The sequence below is a fragment of the Electrophorus electricus genome, chromosome 8 (genome assembly GCF_041902795.1).
Source record: "Electrophorus electricus isolate QZ-2024a chromosome 8, ASM4190279v1, whole genome shotgun sequence".
Classification (NCBI taxonomy): Eukaryota; Metazoa; Chordata; class Actinopteri; order Gymnotiformes; family Gymnotidae; genus Electrophorus; species Electrophorus electricus.
The window spans coordinates 434463-455389 of NC_137504.1; the positions used below are offsets into that span (position 1 = coordinate 434463).

The 20927-nt window shown below is 40.1% G+C and overlaps 1 protein-coding gene across 1 annotated transcript; it reads right to left on the minus strand.

Annotated features, from left to right (window-relative positions):
* Nucleotides 1-6504: 6504 nt before the first annotated feature.
* On the minus strand, nucleotides 6505-10251 carry cdx1b (caudal type homeobox 1 b). Its single transcript, XM_027026113.1, has 3 exons — nucleotides 9837-10251; nucleotides 7354-7502; nucleotides 6505-6702 (listed from the first exon to the last, which is right to left on the minus strand). Exons 1-3 carry the CDS (start codon nucleotides 10249-10251, stop codon nucleotides 6505-6507), a joined length of 762 nt encoding a protein of 253 aa, XP_026881914.1.
* Between the last annotated feature and the right edge of the window lie 10676 nt (nucleotides 10252-20927).

Sequence of the window (20927 nt, forward strand, 5' to 3'; positions counted from 1 at the left end):
GCTTTGGAGTCTTTGTCCTTGGGTCAGTTACTGTCCAGCCGCACAGCGGACGTACATCCAGCAACACAATGCACCTTGCTGTTCAATAACGAACAAAGACAATAAAAAAATTGTTTATCTTTTAGCATATTTTAAATCTGAAGAAAAACATGTTGAATTTGAGACAAGAGCATCCAAGATGTTTTATAAATCTCGTGCTTTTGAGAATTTTTTTAAAATTTAAAATTCCATGTGATTTTACAGGAAACAGAAGGTGCCCTGTCGGTAAATCATTCACAGTGTCCTGTTCAAGACATGAAATATGCTTCTTACTAAACATGAACTCAGATTGGCATACTGACACTGGGCCATGTTGTGTTGAAATTCTTAAAATTATCAACAAAGGCAAAGGTTAATTACTCGAGTGAAGGGCAAGGCTATTCAAAGCGTCCAAAAGTCTCCCTGTTTGAGGAGGAGCAGAGCACGCGCTACGCTCTCTGCCCTGGGTCATCGCGCTCGCCACAGGTTCAGCGAGTGCTGAGAAACAATACACTTTACACTTCAGATCTGCTTAAATTCAGTTCCATTACACCAGTGTTCAGGGTATCCCTGAGTCACACACACAAGGCAGTACACTGTTCTTCAATTACAGCTCTTGGAAGTGGACTTGGACTGACTGATAGGATGGTCTGTTCATTCTCATGAACACCACGTTCTAAACGGCCTTGCTACTCTTCGCTCGTTCTAAATAAAAAGTCATTTAACCTGGCATCATGAAAACAGTAAACATGGTTTTCTGTATGGTAGATAACACAGTTGGATTGCACATTTACAGAAGTACACAGTGCCCAACATCTTAAACCAAGGTTCTACACAGAAGTGCTACCAAAGTCCTTTTCACAGTTTCATGTTAATGGAGACAATTGTTCGCAAAAAAATGTTTATGCAGATATTCCACTTTATTTCCACCATCTTATTAAATTACTCCTCAAAAGTTCTCAACTCTAGGCCACATCTCCTTTAGCAAAAGAGAGGAGATTAGACATCAAACACAAATCTTAGCAAACTCATGTCTGAAATGAAAGGACAGATAATGAGTAAGACACACAAATGATTTCCTGCTGTTTTAAAGAGAAGCGGCACACAGACAGAACTGCTGTGAGTTGTTTTTTGTAAGATAAGGATGGTGGACAACTACAATATGAGTTAATGAGATAACGGGGAGGTTTATGCTACAGACCACATGTGTACCATGTTTATTCTGTTCAAGCTTCCAGAATTAAATAATGCATTAATGAGGCAATAAAGTGCAATGTGAAGTCCAATACTATGGGAACAAATGTGCAATTTTTGAGTTGAAAATTAAAAGCACCAGCCAAATCAATAGAGATGTACTTGAAATGCTTGAAATACTACCCATCAAGATACAATACTGCAATACTACAATACTATCCATCATGAAACAATACGACAGTACTACCCATCAAGATACAATGCTACAATACTACAGTACTATCCATCATGAAACAAATCACCAGAGATGTACTTGAAATGCTTATACAATACTACACATCATAAAACAATACTACAATACTATCCATCATGAAACAATACTATAATACTACCCATCCTGAAACAATACTATAGTACCACAAACATTATATATAGTAATATATAACATATATTATATAGTAATATATATTATATCCCACAAACAGCCCTGAGCATGTTGCATCAGGTTTTACAGGCTGTAAACAGATAATCTAAGAATAATAGCAATGCAAACACAGGAAAAGAGAGAAAATGACAAAGAAGACAGAAAACTCCACATGAAGAGCCTGTAAGGTGCGTGACGAGGCACCAGTCCCCCAGAGTCACTGCGATGTGTGAATCACGGTAGGCTGCTATGGAACGTACACCAGAGTCAGACTCTTCATGGTTACAGACACTCAGACTTTTCAGTGGAGATGACTATTTGTACAGTGAGTGCTTTGAAATGTGTAGCCAAATTCATTGTAAAATAGTTTTCTTTCCTTAGTTGCTCTAATTTTTTAACATAAAACTGTCCAGATTAATATTTTAAAATAATTGAAAGTAACATATTACATCTGTTAGTATTGTTCACTGTTATCACGTTGCCCAAATAACAAAGAACAAAATAAATACATCGGAATTAGTAGGGTTTGTTTTCGTAATTATGACTATATTGTCATAATTATTTACTTCTGAAAATGTTCTTAGTTTTAAGGTAAAATGGAAAGAACTAAAATAAATGGAAATGCATTTCATTTTTCAAAATATTATTAATTTTTAGGTGATATGGAAATTACTAAATTTTATTTTTCAAAATTTTATTAGTTTAAGGTGAGATGGAAATACCAAAATTAGATTTGGTGACATTATTATTATTTTTATTGTTATTTTTATTTATTTACTTTATTTATTTATTTTGCATTTTGCTGGGCCTACATTGCTCAAATTGAAATATCAAAAGAGAAATTGTTATTTTGTTGATCATTTCTTGATTAGCAAAATGTCTTCATTTTCTACCAAGTACCAAAAACAAACAAAAAGGCCACAGATGTAAAAAAAAAAATAAAAATCTTTATTTAGATTAGCAAATACACAACTTTGGTGTAGTGGAGTCATGTGACATTTGTAGGGATTTATGCTGTAAACAGGTGTGTTTTGCTGTGTCTTTTCAGTAACAAGGTTACTGCTATTATCATTTACTGATATATTACCAGGTTATATTAATTGGCTTTTGCGTAGGTCTTCAAAAAGTGTTGTACATTCCCTGAAGTCACCGTGTCTAAGTGGTATTAGACGTGACCCAGGCTGTACTGGTATGTCTGTAGTTCTGGAAGGAAATACCAGTAGTCTCCATTAAAAAACTGCCCACTGTGAGCACTTCAACACGTCTGTTATTTCCACACTGTTACAGCACTGAACACATTCTGATTGCAATTGCTTTACAACTTTAGTGTTTATTCAGAATAAATCTCACCAATATAGAGGATATTAGGGGCAGTAAGTATCTTGTAAATGAAAGTTTATGGTAAAACTGCTCCATAAACACTGTGGTGTAAGTACATCCAGCGGCCGGATGCTGGGCTTTAAGTGCCGCATGTGCGCTGATTGTATTTGCAGAATTTTATAGTTAATTATCTGTTCACAGATAACTTGTGTAGATGACAGTTTTAAAATTATCACATAAAAGTTCAATGGTATTCATCTTTCTAAAAATAGTCATTTGATAAGAACCATTTATTCAGTCTGAAAATCACTGCACTGGATGAAGACACATGAATGTTGGTGATGACATCTGACTCGTTAATACAGGCCTGACGTTTCTGCTGTTTAAAGGGTTAAATGCTGAGACATTGATGTGCTGCTATAGCAAATGTTCTCTTTGCAAATCCATCCATGTAGAACATTTATCTTACTTTCACCCAGCGTGTTTGTGTTGCTGTGGAGATGATATGTTTATGACATGTGCTCTAATAAACTTTACAGCCCCCTGGGAAAAGGAGCAACTCTCCTGTTGTTTTAACTATTAATCCCATGTTTACCAAAAATAGGACGCTAAAACCGGTTAAAAATAAAATGTGCTTGCATTAAAAAAAACAAACAAAAAAAACTATTGTTTTGAAATATTAATGCTTTCAGAGAGTATTATGATAAATAACTATGCGATATTTCATTGTTGATAAAAACTGGGCAAAGCTTTTGTTAATGGAATAAAATACTACTATATTAAGCAAATGACAATATTATGCATTTGTATCATAAAATTTTGAATAAGGATAATTAAGTAAGATTTGAGTAAGATCAGTTAAACAGAAACCCAATGAGATCTATATTTCATGACTTTTGCACATGAGGAAATGGTCAAAACAGCATGAAAGTACCAGTGAAGTCATGAGGTCAGGAACCCCCCACCCCATGATGAGGACATGGATTGAGAGCCAGTGAACAAAGGTAAGCAGCGTTGTCATTTATGATTTACGGGTATCCAGACATGATGTGGCAGGGCACAGGAAGTGTGAGTTCCTAGAAGTATTGCTCCTGCCAAACTCCATGGTGAAGGAGCCAATTCTACTGCTGGCATGACTGCAGGGTTTGCTACCTCTCTGTTTAAACTCACGTTTTCACATATTAAAGCCTCACTGCGGATGCTGTTAGTGGCTGTGCCGTGGTGAGCGTGGCACTGTTTCGCAGTAGTGTGGGCTCTGCCCAGGCAGATGGGCCCTTGTGTCATGTTTGCTCACCAGCACAGATCCCCCTGCCCTTTGGACGCCACACCCAGCCTCTGCTAACGCGCTGGGTAAACAGGGCCCTGCTACGCTGCGTCTCTCTCCCGCGGCCCCCCTCAGCACATGTGCTGGGACCCACATGTAAACCTTGTTAATGGCTGTGAATCCATGATGTTACACCATGCAAAGGTGCTGAGGTTCAGCCTGACCTGCACCATGCACTGACCTGCACTGACCTGCACTGACCTGCACTGGAGTTTCTGCTTACTCACTCACTTCTACTTACTCACAGACTGCAGCAGTGTTTTCCAGTGCTGGAAAAACCCTGCACTGCACAGTTTAGCATGTCTGCTGTACCATAAAGTTTAGCCTGTCTCCTCCACTGTACAGTTTATTGTTTCTGCTGTACTGTAAAGTTTAGCCTGTCTCCTCCACTGTACAGTTTATTGTTTCTGCTGTACCGTAAAGTTTAGCCTGTCTCCTCCACTGTACAGTTTATTGTCTCTGCTGTACCGTAAAGTTTAGCCTGTCTCCTCCACTGTACAGTTTATTGTCTCTGCTGTACCGTAAAGTTTAGCCTGTCTCCTCCACTGTACAGTTTATTGTCTCTGCTGTACCGTAAAGTTTAGCCTGTCTCCTCCACTGTACAGTTTATTGTCTCTGCTGTACCGTAAAGTTTAGCCTGTCTCCTCCACTGTACAGTTTATTGTTTCTGCTGTACTGTAAAGTTTAGCCTGTCTCCTCCACTGTACAGTTTAGTGTGTCTGCTGTACTATAAATTTTATTGTGTCTCCCACTTCTTCTACATGTGCCTTGATTCATAAACTAATCATCAAGTCCTTCATGAAGTTGAAACGTGTGTTATAGTAGCAGCCCTGCAAAGCAAGTCTGCTGGACTTTTCCATGTTAAAGATCTGCACCCATTATCCTGAAATATCTCTGCAGAACACTGCATGCAAGCCACCTTTTCTACACACTATGTATACCTCTGTCTACAAGACATATTACAAACATAGTTATCTTTATATATGGCTGACCATAAAAGCCCATGTAGTGAGTTAATATGTACACATAATTTCCTTTTTGAGTAATTGTAGATTCAGCAATGAGCTGCAAATGTGAATCGACAAAATTTCCTTCAAAGAGAAACAGCTGCAGATAATCAAATTTTGTAAAATGAACTTTGGTTCATGAAAAACAAACAACACTGACTTAGTTCACAACAATGCTTTTAATACAAATTATATTGAAAATATACAGGTATTAGATTTCAAAATCTGAATCAAAATCATTTACAAACAATATCAGTCCTTGGAATTAGAGGCACAAAAGTAATATTAACAATAAAAACAAACACAAACAAAAATGACAAACAACATATAGCCAAAGTGACATTCAGCAACTTCTGTCTTTTTTCTTAAAGATTTTCCTTAATGGTTTTTACAGTTTTTTTTTTCTCCAGAAAAGCGCAGAATGCAACAGTAAAGTGTTGCAATATATTTTCTTTCTACTGAAGCATAAATGTTCTTCTGCTGAGGGTTTTGGTGGCCAGGGGTCTCTGGAGTTCACCATCAGGTGGCTGAAAGGTTCTCACTCAGACATTAAGGCTCACACTTGTCTCAGTCAGACATTAAGGCTCACACTTGTCTCGGTCAGATATTAAGGCTCACACTTGTCTCAGTCAGACATTAAGGCTCACACTTGTCTCAGTCAGACATTAAGGCTCACACTTGTCTCAGTCAGATATTAAGCCTCACACTTGTCTCAGTCAGACATTAAGGCTTACACTTGTCTCAGTCAGATATTAAGCCTCACACTTGTCTCAGTCAGACATTAAGGCTCACACTTGTCTCAGACATTAAGGCTCACACTTGTCTCAGACATTAAGGCTCACAATTGTCTCAGTCAGACATTAAGGCTCACACTTGTCTCGGTCAGACATAAAGGCTCACACTTGTCTCAGTCAGATATTAAGCCTCACACTTGTCTCAGTCAGACATTAAAGCTCACACTTGTCTCAGACATTAAGGCTCACACTTGTCTCAGTCAGACATTAAGGCTCACACTTGTCTCGGTCAGACATTAAGGCTCACACTTGTCTCAGTCAGATATTAAGGCTCACACTTGTCTCAGACATTAAGGCTCACATTGTCTCAGTCAGACATTAAGGCTCACACTTGTCTCAGTCAGACATTAAGGCTCACACTTGTCTCAGACAGACATTAAGGCTCACACTTGTCTCAGTCAGACATTAAGGCTCACACTTGTCTCAGTACTCCTCTTTGATGGTCATGGGCATGGAGGACGATACTAAGCCAACACTGCTGCTTGTCACCATGGCAGCAGTGTTGGGGAGGGCAGAGCTAGGAGGAGTGGGCGTGGTCGTGGATGTCGCCTGAGGCTGTTGCATCTTCTTCTTATTGAGCTTCCTCTCTTTGGCTCTGCGGTTCTGGAACCAGATCTTCACCTGCAGTAAACGCATGTAGAAAAGCATGACATATGTCATATTTACAGAATTACACTATTTTTCTCTTACATCAAATGTAGATAATAAATTCTGCTTCTTTGTTGCACTTTATTTTCTGAAGTCTAACGTAAGTGATGGGTAATGGGAAACGTGTTCTATGAGTTGGATGGGATGAAGCAAACTGCATGCTGACATCACCACACACAACTCTAAATGGGCTGAATCAAATGAGCTCGCTGGGACTGTGGTCCTGAATGACATCCTTGTTTTCTATAGAACTGACAGAATTACATCCTGAAGATGGTTGCTGCTACTGTTTTTAATCTAATGTTGCTTTGAGAAATACGTTTATCCCCTCATACCTCACTCAGTGTCAGAAACCACGTTAACGAGGTATAGGTTACTTAACAATCTAACGCAGTCTCAGTCAAGTGTGTGGCCATTTCAGCAGACTACATCAGTGAAAATTGGTCAACCTCTTCGTATTAACAGATATTTATAATGAATCATATATGAATGCTGTGTGTCAGCAGGCTTTAGGGAAAAAACCCACTAAAGATTTTCCTGACATGTTTGTTTTGTTCGATTTCTTTAATTTGGTTCATTCCCCCTTTCTGGCTGATGTGACGTAGGAGCAGGGCTGGGACTGGCCTGTCTCTCGGAGAGGCTCAGAGCTGTGGCCAGCTCTGCTTTCCTCCTGATGGTGATGTAACGGCTGTAGTGGAACTCCTTCTCCAGCTCCAGACGCTGGTGGTCAGTGTACACCACCCGGTACTTGTCCTTGGTTCTGGTCTTTCCTCCTGATGGGACAATGGTGAACAGGACAGAAGAAACACTTTAGGTTCGGCTTTAAAATAATGCAGTCTGGGGTCAGTAGAGGTGAATAATTTGGGCTTTCTTAAACTTTAAGTGAGATGTTTTATCCTCACATGCTTTGCACTTTTCTTGTTTGCTATTCAAATGCTCATTTGGGCTGTGTTGTCATTTGCATTAGGTGCAGATAAGACTTACTTTACTTGTTGTTGAAATATACTTAAAACACCAACGTGGCTTTTTGCTCCATTTATCAAAGCTGTAATTAAGAGCACACACACACACACACACACACACACACACACGAGCAGCCTGACCTGCCTTGCACAACCTCTCATTTGGCTCTGTGTATCAAACTCCATTTACGCTCTTAGCAGCCAACATGGGTCTTAAGTGTTGCAGCAGCAACCAGGTTAACGATTACAGCGAGGGGGAGGCTGGTCTGGGCCAGACATGTGGGCCATGGCACGGCTCTCCTCCGCTCCCCTGACCAACACTCCTCACACATCTCTCCAGTTAACGTTCATTCAGCCAGGTACCATCCATAATGGCCTGTCTTTAACAGTTTCTGCAAGCGAACCCTGTTGTGAAGCTGCACTACATGGAGTGTGTAGAGGGTATGGAGAGTTTGTGCCATAATAATATGACATGGTGTAAATGCGGTAGGCCACAGAATATTGGAGACATCTGTCGATGCCATGGGGCTTCTGTTCTACGTGAGGTTCTCCATCTTGTCCTGTGCTTGTGGTAGCGTCTCCAACGCTGCAGTGTGTGAATTCCTGGGAGCTTTACTACTTTGTGTTGATTTAATGTTATTAGCTGCTCTATTGCACTTGTCCACCAGGGCCACAGACCTGTAGAGATTCCAGACTTCGCAGTGGAAACTAACGAGATGTTCAGACGATCCCTCGGTTTGTGCCACGATATGTCAAAACAGAAAGGCCCTAGTCTGAAGTTAATCTGTAACACAGACCATAAAATTCTCTGGCTGGGACAACAAGATAATGGCGTTAGCCGGGATGTTGGAGCTGGGTAGAAATGGCCCAGCTGAACTCTTAAACACATTAAGAGCGGTAATGCCAACAATCCCAATCATGCTGTTTGCCAGTATTACATAAATCAACACTTGACAGACATTTAAACACATTTATGGAAGACGGGCAGGCAGACCTAGACGTGGGGAGGACAGTACACAGTGGACAGCAAATGTGTTCACTTAAAAATAAACTTTAAACATGAAACATCCTCCAAAAAGGCATAATCATTCATTAATGAGTAATTAATTAGTGTCTGGTGTAGTGTCTGGCCATTTTCTTTAATTAACAGGCACTTTTATCAGTTACTTGGTTTATATTTTCTGTTCTATAATTTTTCTATTAAATCCTGAGTTCATATTTCTCTCTGTAGTAAAATGTCAAAAATAAATTAATACATATGCCTGCAACATTATACATAAGGAAAAGCACCCCCCCACACACACGCGCGCGCGCGCATACACACACACACACACACACACACACACACACACACACACACACACTACTGTCTGAGGTCAGACACAGAGTCGCGGGTACGACGACATCAAAGTAAACGACTTTCGACTTGTCGCCTTCAAACATGAAACGAACAAAGAACGTCATCAAAGGCAGACAGGCGCGTGCGATTGCAACAAAATGCGCATTAACATAACAAACCCGATCAGGTCACTTCCACTGTGTCTCGGAACTACAGACCGATACTCTCTGGGGTTTGGACTTATTGTAACCCAGGTCAAAAAATAGTTACTGGTGTAAATATAACAGATTTTGTAAGTAATAAAAATACATATTTCGCCATTAAAACCATGAATTAATTAAATTAGGCTTCAAGCCTGACGTTTGTTGGAGTAACGTGGTTTTAATGGATATAGTTTGTATAACTAGTACCAGTAAATCGCTTGTGCATATGACCTGACCTCAGACCTCAGAATGCAGCTCCATCACAACAGCTACAATTTAAACCGTTTTTAGCAGTAAAAGTGCGACTGTTTCAAGATAATTATGCAGTGAAAAATATTCCACAAATATTACAGACAGATGTCAAATTTCAATTACAATTTCAATAACAGTTTGATTTTATACTTCATGAGTATAAAGGGATAATAAAAATCTGAAAAAAACGCATGCACTTACTCTACACTATTTATAGGTAGCAAACCGTAGCACAATAATTTAACAATGAATTTAGCATAACAATTCAATAAGCATATCCAGCTCTGCCGTTGTCAGACTATAGAGATTATCTCACTGGACGGGTGTAAAGTTCAAAGGTTAAGAGTGTACCTGAGTTGGACGGTGGCGCGCTCCGACGCATCCAGTCGTACGGGTTCCTGCGCTGGGAGTCTGGGGAAAGTTGGCCGACTGATGAGTTGATTGACGGCGGAAGAAGACCAGGTGGCTGTACGGGCGAAAAGTCCGGGGGCGTGAAAGATATCTGCCCGGGATTAGCGGGAGATGGCCCCGTTCCCGGGCCGTAAGGCGGCCATTCCTCCCGTGGAGCAGGGTAAGCGGCGTTCCACGAGCCCGTCTGACTGTGGTGCGGGTCATTGCTAATTCCAGGCACGTGATGGTATCCGGTGAAATCCGAATATTGCGGAGGAGCAGGAACAAAGTTTTGATGGTTCAGATTTAGGCTGGGATGTCTCACGGAGTTCGGGTACATGCTGCTGTCCTTCTCCAAAAGGTAACTCACGTACATCTTTCCGCCTAAAGACTCCAGTGCATAACGCGCACCAAGATATGACGCTGTCACGCGAGCCGCAGGTTCCCCTGTAAGTTTCCTCGAGCGGACGTTTCTGGTCAGTGGCAGCACAGCCTGCACCTCTCACTCCCTGTTCGGGTGCTGCGCGCTGCTGACGTCGGTTTTATGACCTGATCTCCCTCCCCTCACACGCTGCTTTACAGGACAATTTGCATTGAAGACGGGCTTACAGAGTCTTGGGCGCCCTATCCAACCGTCCCATGGCGTTTAAAAGAATGCCACAAAACGGAGAAGATTTTCTTGTAAGAGTCCCCCGGGGCAGTTCTTCTGGAGCACGGTTTCTGGGGGCCCACGGGATGTATCCAGAAGACGCAAAAAGCTACCTAATCATTACATACATAACTGAAATGATTGTTTATTCGTGAAAACACATTAAATACATGCTTACTCACACGGTGAGGGCTGAGCTGTATACAAGATGCAGACAAGATTTCATTCAGGCCGCAAACCGGATCCAAATGTTTAGGTTTAAGAATTTTTCGGATAGGTCGAGTTCAGTTCATCTGGTTTGTGTTGTTTAAAATTGTTCTAGCTGGTCATTACTAGTTTATTATAATTAGTCATAATTGACAGTCAGTGCTGCATAATCGGGGCTACTTTTTAAGACACTGCACCGTGCGCCGTTATCGAATGGCTCGACAAAAAGGAAACGGTACCAAAACGTCGTGCTTTTTTTTTTTTTTTTGTGATGGAGTTTTGTCTGATACTTGTGTGATTGTCGTTCTTTTCAGCCAAGACATATTTTTAATTTTTCAATATTTTCTAATCTATCTGTGGCTCTAAAGCAGTCGTTTCATAATTTAATTCAATAAGGACAAACAACACCATTATTATTACTATTATTACTACAATTGTTTAATGATATTTAATAATACAATTATTAAAAAGTATTTATTGGTCTATAATTTCCAAGCGCCTGTGAGAGGCTGAGAGGTCACACTTCTTCCCCGCCTGTCTCCGGGTGGGGCGTCGGCTTTGAACCGGCGGCGGATAAATGCAGTCATAAACACCGAAGTGTCGCCCGGACTAGGGCTAATGGTAATATGACTTGTCTCATTATCTCTGATTTTTAAACACAACCCGGTCCCGTTCCCTTTGACTTTCAGACCACAGAGTAATGAATTAAAGTCATCCAATCATTTAATTCTACTTCGTTTCAAATCAAATTATACGATTTTTAGGCTTTTAAATAGTTTTAAAATTGGAGGAATTTTGGTTATACCGAATTCATATTATGCAGGACAACGCTATGAAAATATCTATAAAATATATTATAGCATAATTAAAAATATTTTGCATTTATACATATTTAGTCAAATGTTACAATCTCAGAGTTCAGAGATAACTTTACCCTCACCCTTTCATACATGGCTCTCACCCTCATTAAAGGGTTATGAATGGTGTCTGGATTACTTAATACATTTAATGACGTCATAAACACCTTAAAATAACACTTAAATAAAAGGTATCAATGACCTCCTGACCGTAGGACATGAGTATAGACAATTCATATGATAATTAAGAAGGTAATAATTTAATAATAACCGTTAAGAAAGAAGAATCAACCCTTTTTGAACGATAGTTTTAATTACCAGTTTTAATGATAGTTTTATTGTAAATTGGTGTAAATTGGTATATAATAATAATAAGAAGAAGAATACGAATAAGAATAATACTTATATTATTATCATTATTATTATTATTATTAATTTTGAATGCCAATGGAGAGTGTCGGATTTTAATATAAACTATTTAAATATGGCGCATTTTGGACCGTCTAACAGTCTATCTGAAATCTTACATTTTTGGTTATTTAACCGGAAAGAAGGTATAACCCAAGTCACGCGCGATGCTTAGTGGGGCCGGTAGTTTAGTTTCTGCATGTGCAGTGGAATGAACGTAGAAGGAAGACCCGGATTCAAGTGACCGCGCTAGGTTAATTCATAATTTGGGCTTCGGGTATGTTGAGATGTTCTATGAAGTTTGATCTGAGGTAGAAAATGTAGGTCATACATCCTATGTCATAGCTCTATCTTCGCGAGCCATCACAGCCGCGCCCTCGTCTGTCAGATAGTTGAGTTCTGCTATAATGCCTAGAAAAGACACAACACGTGGCAAACAGCAAACAAGTACAGTGGCCCTCGCCTGTACTTGTCACGTTATAATGCATGATGAGGTAATTACAGCACATAGAGTATTTAAGCACATTCGTACTCTGTTGCATTACTACTGTTTGTCCATGCGGAGTTTTTGCCTGGGATTGGAAAATAGCACTGCTTCGGTGGGAAGGCGATTCCCAACTCGGCTCTGGATCAAAATCCCAGGAGTTACACTGGGAGTAAACGGTGGCGCACGCTTCGGCTGCGCGTGTCATACGGACACGTAAAAATGTAACAATGTTTTTTTTTTGTTGTGTGTTTTGGGTTTTTTTTCTTTTCTTTTTTTCATGTTTTTCCGCTCTCGCGGTTTCTGCGAGCAAAATATAACAGATCTTGTTTCTTTACAAGGCTTTATCCTGCAGGCGTTTGATCTACGCATTATCAAATAAGTTGTGATTAAATACAGCGAAATTATAGTGTAAAGTTAAATATCGTGTGATTAAATAGGGCGTGACATAGTGCAGTACGGCACACCCACATGCACAGTGGGTATTCGCTCGTGTTGCCTGTGTTAAGAGATGGCACGAACGTCCGCAGAGAGGAATGTGATATACGCATCTCAGATGCCTTCCAACAGCGTATTATCTTACGTCTAAAGTCTGCTTAAGAACTCTTTTTAAAGTTCAACCGAGGTTGCAGAAATTGGACATACGTGCTTTTGCACTCGCCTGGACATGAGCCCACCAGGAACACGCGACTTCCCTGCTGTAGCGCACATTATTCATCTTATCTGCACGTCAAGCAGGTGCGATAGTACACAAACTAGAACGCGCTGTTAGGAAACACACTTTAACACACGTAGGAAACACACTTTAACACAGTTGGGTTATCACCTACTAAACTACCTGCTGGGCACTAAAATAGCCCATGAGAATAAATTCCAACAATATTAAGCACCAACTCACAATAAAGACTACAAGTGGGCCTACATATTTCAAAGGGCCGACATCAAATGAATTAAAGTTAAAATTGTATTTAAATAAATACATTTAAAAATTGAAGAAAAAAAATATTTTAAAAAAAATTATAATTTTAACTAAGGCTGAACTCTGGTGGCAAAAACATTGAAGTGTTCAGATCGGGCGCTCCACGTGCGATCTGTGGATTAGGACATTACGCCTATCACGAGCGTTACGGGTGAATAATGTTCAGTCTAATGTGTTTGTGTCCGGTGTAATGGGAGGTGCGCTGGGGCAACAAGAGGAGGGACCGCACCATAAACAAGCACGTGCGACTTCCTTAATGCAGGGCGGTGCCATGGAGACGGCGGGAGCTTCTGCTCACTGGCTGCTTCTAATTCATGGATTAAAGTGTCTGAAAATCCAAGCGACTCCACGTATATTCTGTGTTTTCAACAGACTGGAGAAGGCATGAGCAATGTTAGCACGGGCTCTGTGGTGCTTAGACGTAAATAGTGAAGGCGCACTTGAGTAGCTAAATGAATCACATGAATCTTTCACTGCACGGGTTTCCTAAATCTTCAAGTAATTCTTAAGATTCTTAATTCTACAAATGATCACTGTTTACGTTTCATTTTGACAATGCGAAGTTTGCCGCAGAGTAAGAAATGTAGTTCCATCTAATTCTGCATCCAGCGCTTACACGCCGCACTCGTGGTACACCTGTTCCAATGAAACAGGCTTATTATTATTATTATTATTAGTAGTAGTAGTAGTAGTAGTAGTAGTAGTAGTGGTAGTAGTAGTAGTAGTAGTAGTAGTAGTAGTAGTAGTAGTAGTAGTGGTAGTATTGTTGTTGTCGACGCATTGTTTAGATGTAAATACTAAAACGTATTTACATATAAAATTACATATTTTTATTATGGATTTTTTCAACTCCAGAAGAAAAGAGTAGCAATGTCACGACGTTAAGAAAGCGTCTAAGAAAATAAATGCTGAGACCATCACGCACGTTCTTCAGACTGTATTCACCTGGAAAACAATCGCAAATATACTTACAAATGAGATTTCTGACACTATATGACGCAATCTTATCAAAGCAATCGCAAAGCCAACCACTTCTCCAAAGTTAGTGTCTGTTCTCCAAACATGAGTTTGTCTGAATTTTGTCATGCAGTTTGAGGAGAAGCAGACTTATAGCATTAAACGCGCGGAGGGGACAGATGTCCTCCCAGTACCTCCTGCCACTACATGAACAACGTTTTTAATTATTTTACAAATGTAAATATTTTTAAACATCTGTGGTTGGGTACTGTGACGGGAGGGGGCGGGGTTACTGGCTCGCGTTGGAAGCACCTCCCCTAATCACGAGGGAGGTGGTTCAAGGAGGAGCGCGCGCAGGATAAAAGCTCACAGCAGAGGACGCGAGGCTGGCGGCCACGGAGCGAGAGCTGCAAGAGAAAACGACACTTACAGATAAAACGTGTTTAGATGGGAGTAGTGCACGGTGTAAATAAAGTTCTTAGGGCTGACTCGCACTGGTGTGGGTGTGTGTGTGTGTGTGTCATCAGACTCTACCCAGACTCTACTCTTAGATCCTAGTACTTGGATTTTGCGGCACGTTTTTACCTCCTCGCGCACGTCTGACGCATGAGGAATGCAGCTCGTGCAGTCGTTTGCTGGCTTGTTAGCTGCTGCAAACCACACACGGCCCCTGGATTAAAGACGAAAAACACGTGCTGCAGTTTAGGTTTGTTAGCGATAGCTGGCGCACGTGCGAGTCTCTTCTATGACGTGTCTCGTCACCAAAGCTTGCGTGTACTCTCGTGTGGGCGTGACGCATGCGGTTAAACAGGTGCATGCATTTACAAAAGGCAACGTTAAAAAATGAAAGGCTGAAATAAGTCCCGATGTGTGATGCAGGAGCTGTATTAAAACACACTATACCAGTCAGATGATTCTCTTGGTGGCTGTGACGGTGTATACAGAACAGGGAGGTGAAAGAAATGAGGTAGAGGTGAGATTTCCGAGGGAACTGTAGGGCTGTAACGTGTGCTTCCGGCCTCCTTCCGAAATGTGTGTATTGGGTGTATTAAAAATGAACAACTAAAAGTGGTATTTTTAAAATCAGTTGAATGAGACAGTGCAGGCAGGTGAAGGGCACGTGCAGGATCAGAGAATTAAAGGTCACTGGCAGATGGAACAGTCACCTAGAAGGGGCGTGAAAACGTGATCAAAATATACGTATTAAATAATTACAAATCATAAAAATAATCAAAGTGGTGAAAGTTTAGGATTCTTGATGCATTTAACTGTGACCTATGTTTTATTTAAAATAAAATAGTACTCATATGATATCAGGTTGAGTGGTGTGTGTGTATGTGTGTGTGTGTGTGTGTGTGTGTGTGTGTGTGTGTGTGGGTGTGTGTCCAAAGGTTGAAATGAAACCTTGCAGTCCACACAGTTTGAGGTGTGGAGTGTGCAATTTCGCATGCAGTCGATTTCCATCTAAAACTGCAGTAAAGTCGAGAACCTTTAATTATCTTTATCTTTATATAATTGTATCTGTACAATTATTATTGTTTCATATATAAGTTACCACTGTACTTCCATTATGTAATATGACGTTTCCTTTCTTAGATACATTTCAGGCTGAATCACATTAACGCTATAAATATTCATTAAAGGTCACTAGTTGAGGAAACGTTATTTCATCAGTCTGAAACACTCAAATCAGTGTGTGTTTAGTGTTTGTATGTACGTTCACTCAGCAGTGTCACTGTCAACATTTCTCTAGCATTCTGTTTGAGCGATGTAATTCTAAGACATCACCATTAGAGGGCGACATTAATCTCATGCTAGAAAAGTAGTCCGTGTTAACAAGCGTCTTTCTAAAACGAGTCTGTGTTTAGGGGTGAGATATTAACAACATATTTTATTTATGTAAGAGAGCTAAAGCTGTAAAACCTTCCTCTCATACATATTAGGTCATAAAGGCACTACATATATACAGGTGTGTTATACAGACAGTACATATATACACGCGTGTTATAAAGGCACTACATATATGCACGTGTGTTATAAAGACACTACATATATACACAGTTGTTATAAAGACACTACATATATACACGTGTTGTAAAGGCACTACATATATATATATGTGTGTTATAAAGACACTACATATATACATGTGTTGTAAAGACACTACATATATATACGTGTGTTATAAAGACACTCCATATATATACATGTGTTATAAAGGCACTACATATATACACGTGTGTTATAAAGACTGAACAGTTCCATTTGTGTGACATTAGAAGCCAAAGCACAGTGACGTTCCCAACCACACTAGTGTTGATGATGACCACAGACATCGATGGCAGATTGTTAGTCACACACAACCAAGCCATCCTACTTATTCTGTATTTAATCTCACTGGGATTCGTTTTCGTGAAAGGTTCACAAAGAGTCTGCCAACCATGCATTGGTTTTGGTACTAAGATATTCATTTGCAGTGGTATGCTTCCCCTCAACCATACATGTCAGAAATTAATGTGGCGATATTAAACAAAAGACCATCAGAAGTACGTTAGGCCTTGGGAGAACTGCCAACACTACAGTCATTTTTCCAGAGACTGACATTTTCATTTGTAAATTATGTAAACATCACATCTATAATTCAATTTAACCTGCCATCTTGTAAACCAACCTGTCATCACATTAATAGTACCACATAATCCAGTCCAGGACACTCGTATGAAACTGTTTTGACTTGCAGGCTGTCAGAGAAGCTGTAGGACGATCCCTAATCTCCACTGTCACCGAGTCACTTTAATGTTACTGTAGGGCTGGACCAGCCCTGGGACTAGTGCTCACACGGTGCACTGCACAAAATAAGATGAATCATCATTAGAGGAAAAAAAAGCCAAATGACAAATGCCTTGTTGCTAAAGATGTAACTACCTTTGTTCTTATGTTGATGGAGAATAACTTAAATCCCTTTACTAGTGTCAGCAATCCCACCTCCGGCCACCAGAAGTCCTCATCCACAAAATTCTAATCCAGTCTCCATGATGACCATTTTTACACTCACCTGGCCATAACCACTCCCTAATCAGCCACACATCTCCAACTCTCCAGTTCCTCCACTTCACAGAGTCCTCCCATTTCCCCAGTGTCTCTGACTCCAGGAGTCCTCCCATTTCCCCAGTGTCTCTGACTCCAGGAGTCCTCCCATTTCCCCAGTGTCTCTGACTCCAGGAGTCCTCCCATGTCCCCAGTGTCTCTGACTCCAGGAGTCCTCCCATGTCCCCAGTGTCTCTGACTCCAGGAGTCCTCCCATTTCCCCAGTGTCTCTGACTCCAGGAGTCCTCCCATGTCCCCAGTGTCTCTGACTCCAGGAGTCCTCCCATGTCCTCAGTGTCTCTGACTCCAGGAGTCCTCCCATGTCCCCAGTGTCTCTGACTCCAGGAGTCCTCCCATGTCCCCAGTGTCTCTGGCCCTAGGAGTCTTCCCAGGTTCCCATGTTCTTTGGCTCTACCTTTTGTCCTGTGTTTTTTGGTTTGGAATGTGTTGTTTGTGCGTTTGTCGCATTGTGCCTCTGTGATGCCTTTATAGACTGATCCTTTGTTTTTACAATCTGTTGCTGTTCCTTGATTGAGCTGAACTTTCTCCTTATTATTAAACTACTCAGAACTTCGGAATGCAGCCCTGCCTTGGTTTACTCACAATTACACACAGTTACACATCTAAATAATGAATATCTAAACATCACATATATAGAAATAGATCTGTTGCTTATTCCCAAATTTGGCTTTGAAGTGTTTTGTAGGCTTACTATTGTTGATACCATCACCTACTTCAGCTGTTTTATAATCATGACACTGTGTGAAATGTTTGCTCACCTACTACTGTAAAAGAAATATGCTGGTTTTCAGGAATGTCAGAATAAGCATATTTCCTGTTTCATACAGTTGCCTTTTCTGGACCAGGTAAGTGTTGTGAATGTTTCTTACAGGTAGTGGCATAATCATCGCTCTCTTACACACACAAGTGACCTTTGACAGTTCTGCTGCCATGGAGTGTAAGTTACAGTGCAGATGATGTTCTCACACCGTCTCTCTTGCACGGTGGACACCTACCCAGGATTAGGCATGCACGTGTTTCTCAGCAGAAGGCGTCGACTGCTGATTTGTTTATCCAGTTGTATTTAGCTTCAAATTTTATTTTTAGGTCTAAATAAATGAGCCATTTCCAGACCTCGGTGACCTCATAGTTGGCTGTGGGCATCTGCAGTTGAAGATAAGTGAAAATATATTATTTTTATTATGTAAAGGTAGAACATTTATAATGAACTCAAATAAGTAATTCATTAAATTCATAAAAAACAGATCAATCCACATGAGTGGTGCATAATAAAACAGTTTAATTACAGATGCTGTATTTATCTGTTATTTACCCACACATTCCTATTTATGCTCTTATTATTTTTGTTTATTGCCACATTGTACAATATATACTTAATTCTTTACATATTTAATTATTTTCTTTTTTTTCTTTTAGCTATTATTCACATTTTTAATATTAGTGCAGATATCAAACATCAAACTAATGCATGGGTTATGCAGTAATGTAATACATGTTTAATGAAAGTCGTGGTATTGTGAAGGGAGGACCACAGCACACACCCACCCCCCTCACAGTCACTGGTCTACTAACCACGTGCACCTGTTCCTTGTTTCTCCCTTCCACTGTTTCAACCTGCAGGTCAGCAGGGATGGCACTGCACATTAGTGCATTACCTGTTGGAGCACCATGACAAGCACTTACCTTTTGTTTCATTTTTGCTGCTATACCATAGTGCCTTCAGTGATGGAAAATAAACAGCACATTCTCGCAACCTCAGCTCTTGTTCCCTCTGTGCATCACAGGTATATTTTAGAATCTTCAAGGTACCAAACCATTTCCTTGATGGGCACCAGTTAGCCACCTGTGACATTCTTCCGACAGCTCCGAGGAAGTCTCAAAAATGTACTTTATTTTTATTTTTATTTTAAATTATATTTTGCATATAAATTCATTCATGGGCATCAACTTTAGTTTTTCTTAGGAGCAAATCTAAACAAATGCATTCAGATACAGTGTGGTGTGGTGTGGTGTGTGTAGATCCAGAATAATGTAGTCTAGTGTGTGTAGATCAGAGTGGTGTGGTGTGTGTAGAGATCAGAGTGGTGTGTTGTGTGTAGATCCAGAATGATGTAGTCTGGTGTGTGTAGATCAGAGTGGTATTGTGTGGTGTGGTGTGTGTAGATCAGAATGATGTAGTCTGGCATGTGTAGATCAGAGTGGTGTGGTGTGTGTAGAGATCAGAGTGGTGTGGTGTGTGTAGATCCAGAATGATGTAGTCTGGTGTGTGTAGATCAGAGTGGTGTTGTGTGGTGTGGTGTGTGTAGATCAGAATGATGTAGTCTGGCGTGTGTAGATCAGAGTGGTGTGGTCTGGTATGTGTGTGTAGATCAGAGTGGTGTTGTGTGGTGTGGTGTGTGTAGATCCAGAATGATGTAGTCTGGTGTGTGTAGATCAGAATGATGTAGTCTGGTGTGTGTAGATCAGAGTGGTGTGGTCTGGTATGTGTGTAGAGATCAGAGTGGTGTTGTGTGGTGTGGTGTGTGTAAATCAGAATGATGTAGTCTGGTGTGTGTAGATCAGAGTGGTGTGGTCTGGTATCTATTTCCAGGCGGCTGTGCACATCATTGGTCATTGCTCAATGGGTTGTGCAGAGGAAGCACACAGCTGAGTAAGCAGAGACGTCTTGTTTACCACCGTGGGCTGCATCCACAGAGGCATTACAGATTAGGAACGCTAAATCCATCACTAGCATTACAGATTAGGAACTCTTAATCCATCACTATCATTATAGATTATGAACTCTTAATCCATCACTATCATTACAGATTATGAACTCTTAATCCATCACTATCATTACAGATTAGAAACTCTTAATCCATCACTACCATTACAGATTAGAAACTCTTAATCCATCACTATCATTACAGATTAGGAACTCTTAATTCATCACTAGCATTACAGATTAGGAACTCTTAATACATTATTAGCACTCACTGGTGTTTTCACATTAAACGCAAATTCGGGGGTCCCACATCACTTTTTCTTTAAATAAAAGAAGATTAAATTAAAGAATAAATAAATGTAGTATTTGGAAGCATTATTAAATGGGACTAAATATTTTGTAGGAGTAGAGCTGTATACTGGGATTTATATTTTTAAAAATTACATTCTTTAAAACAAACAAATTAATTAATATAGATAAATAATTTGAAAAATATTAATTAAAGGCTGAAAAGTTTTATTTCTTTTTTCTTTATAAAGAGGCAGACTGTTATTGAATCACTGTGTTAACTTCCTAAATGCTCCAGTATAATGTAATGTTTAATTTCAGTTAAATTATTATAGAATTTTGTACTTTCTGTTAACACCATAACATGGTGAAACACTCTTTAAGAAAGGGGTTATATGTCCTTTCCTGTAT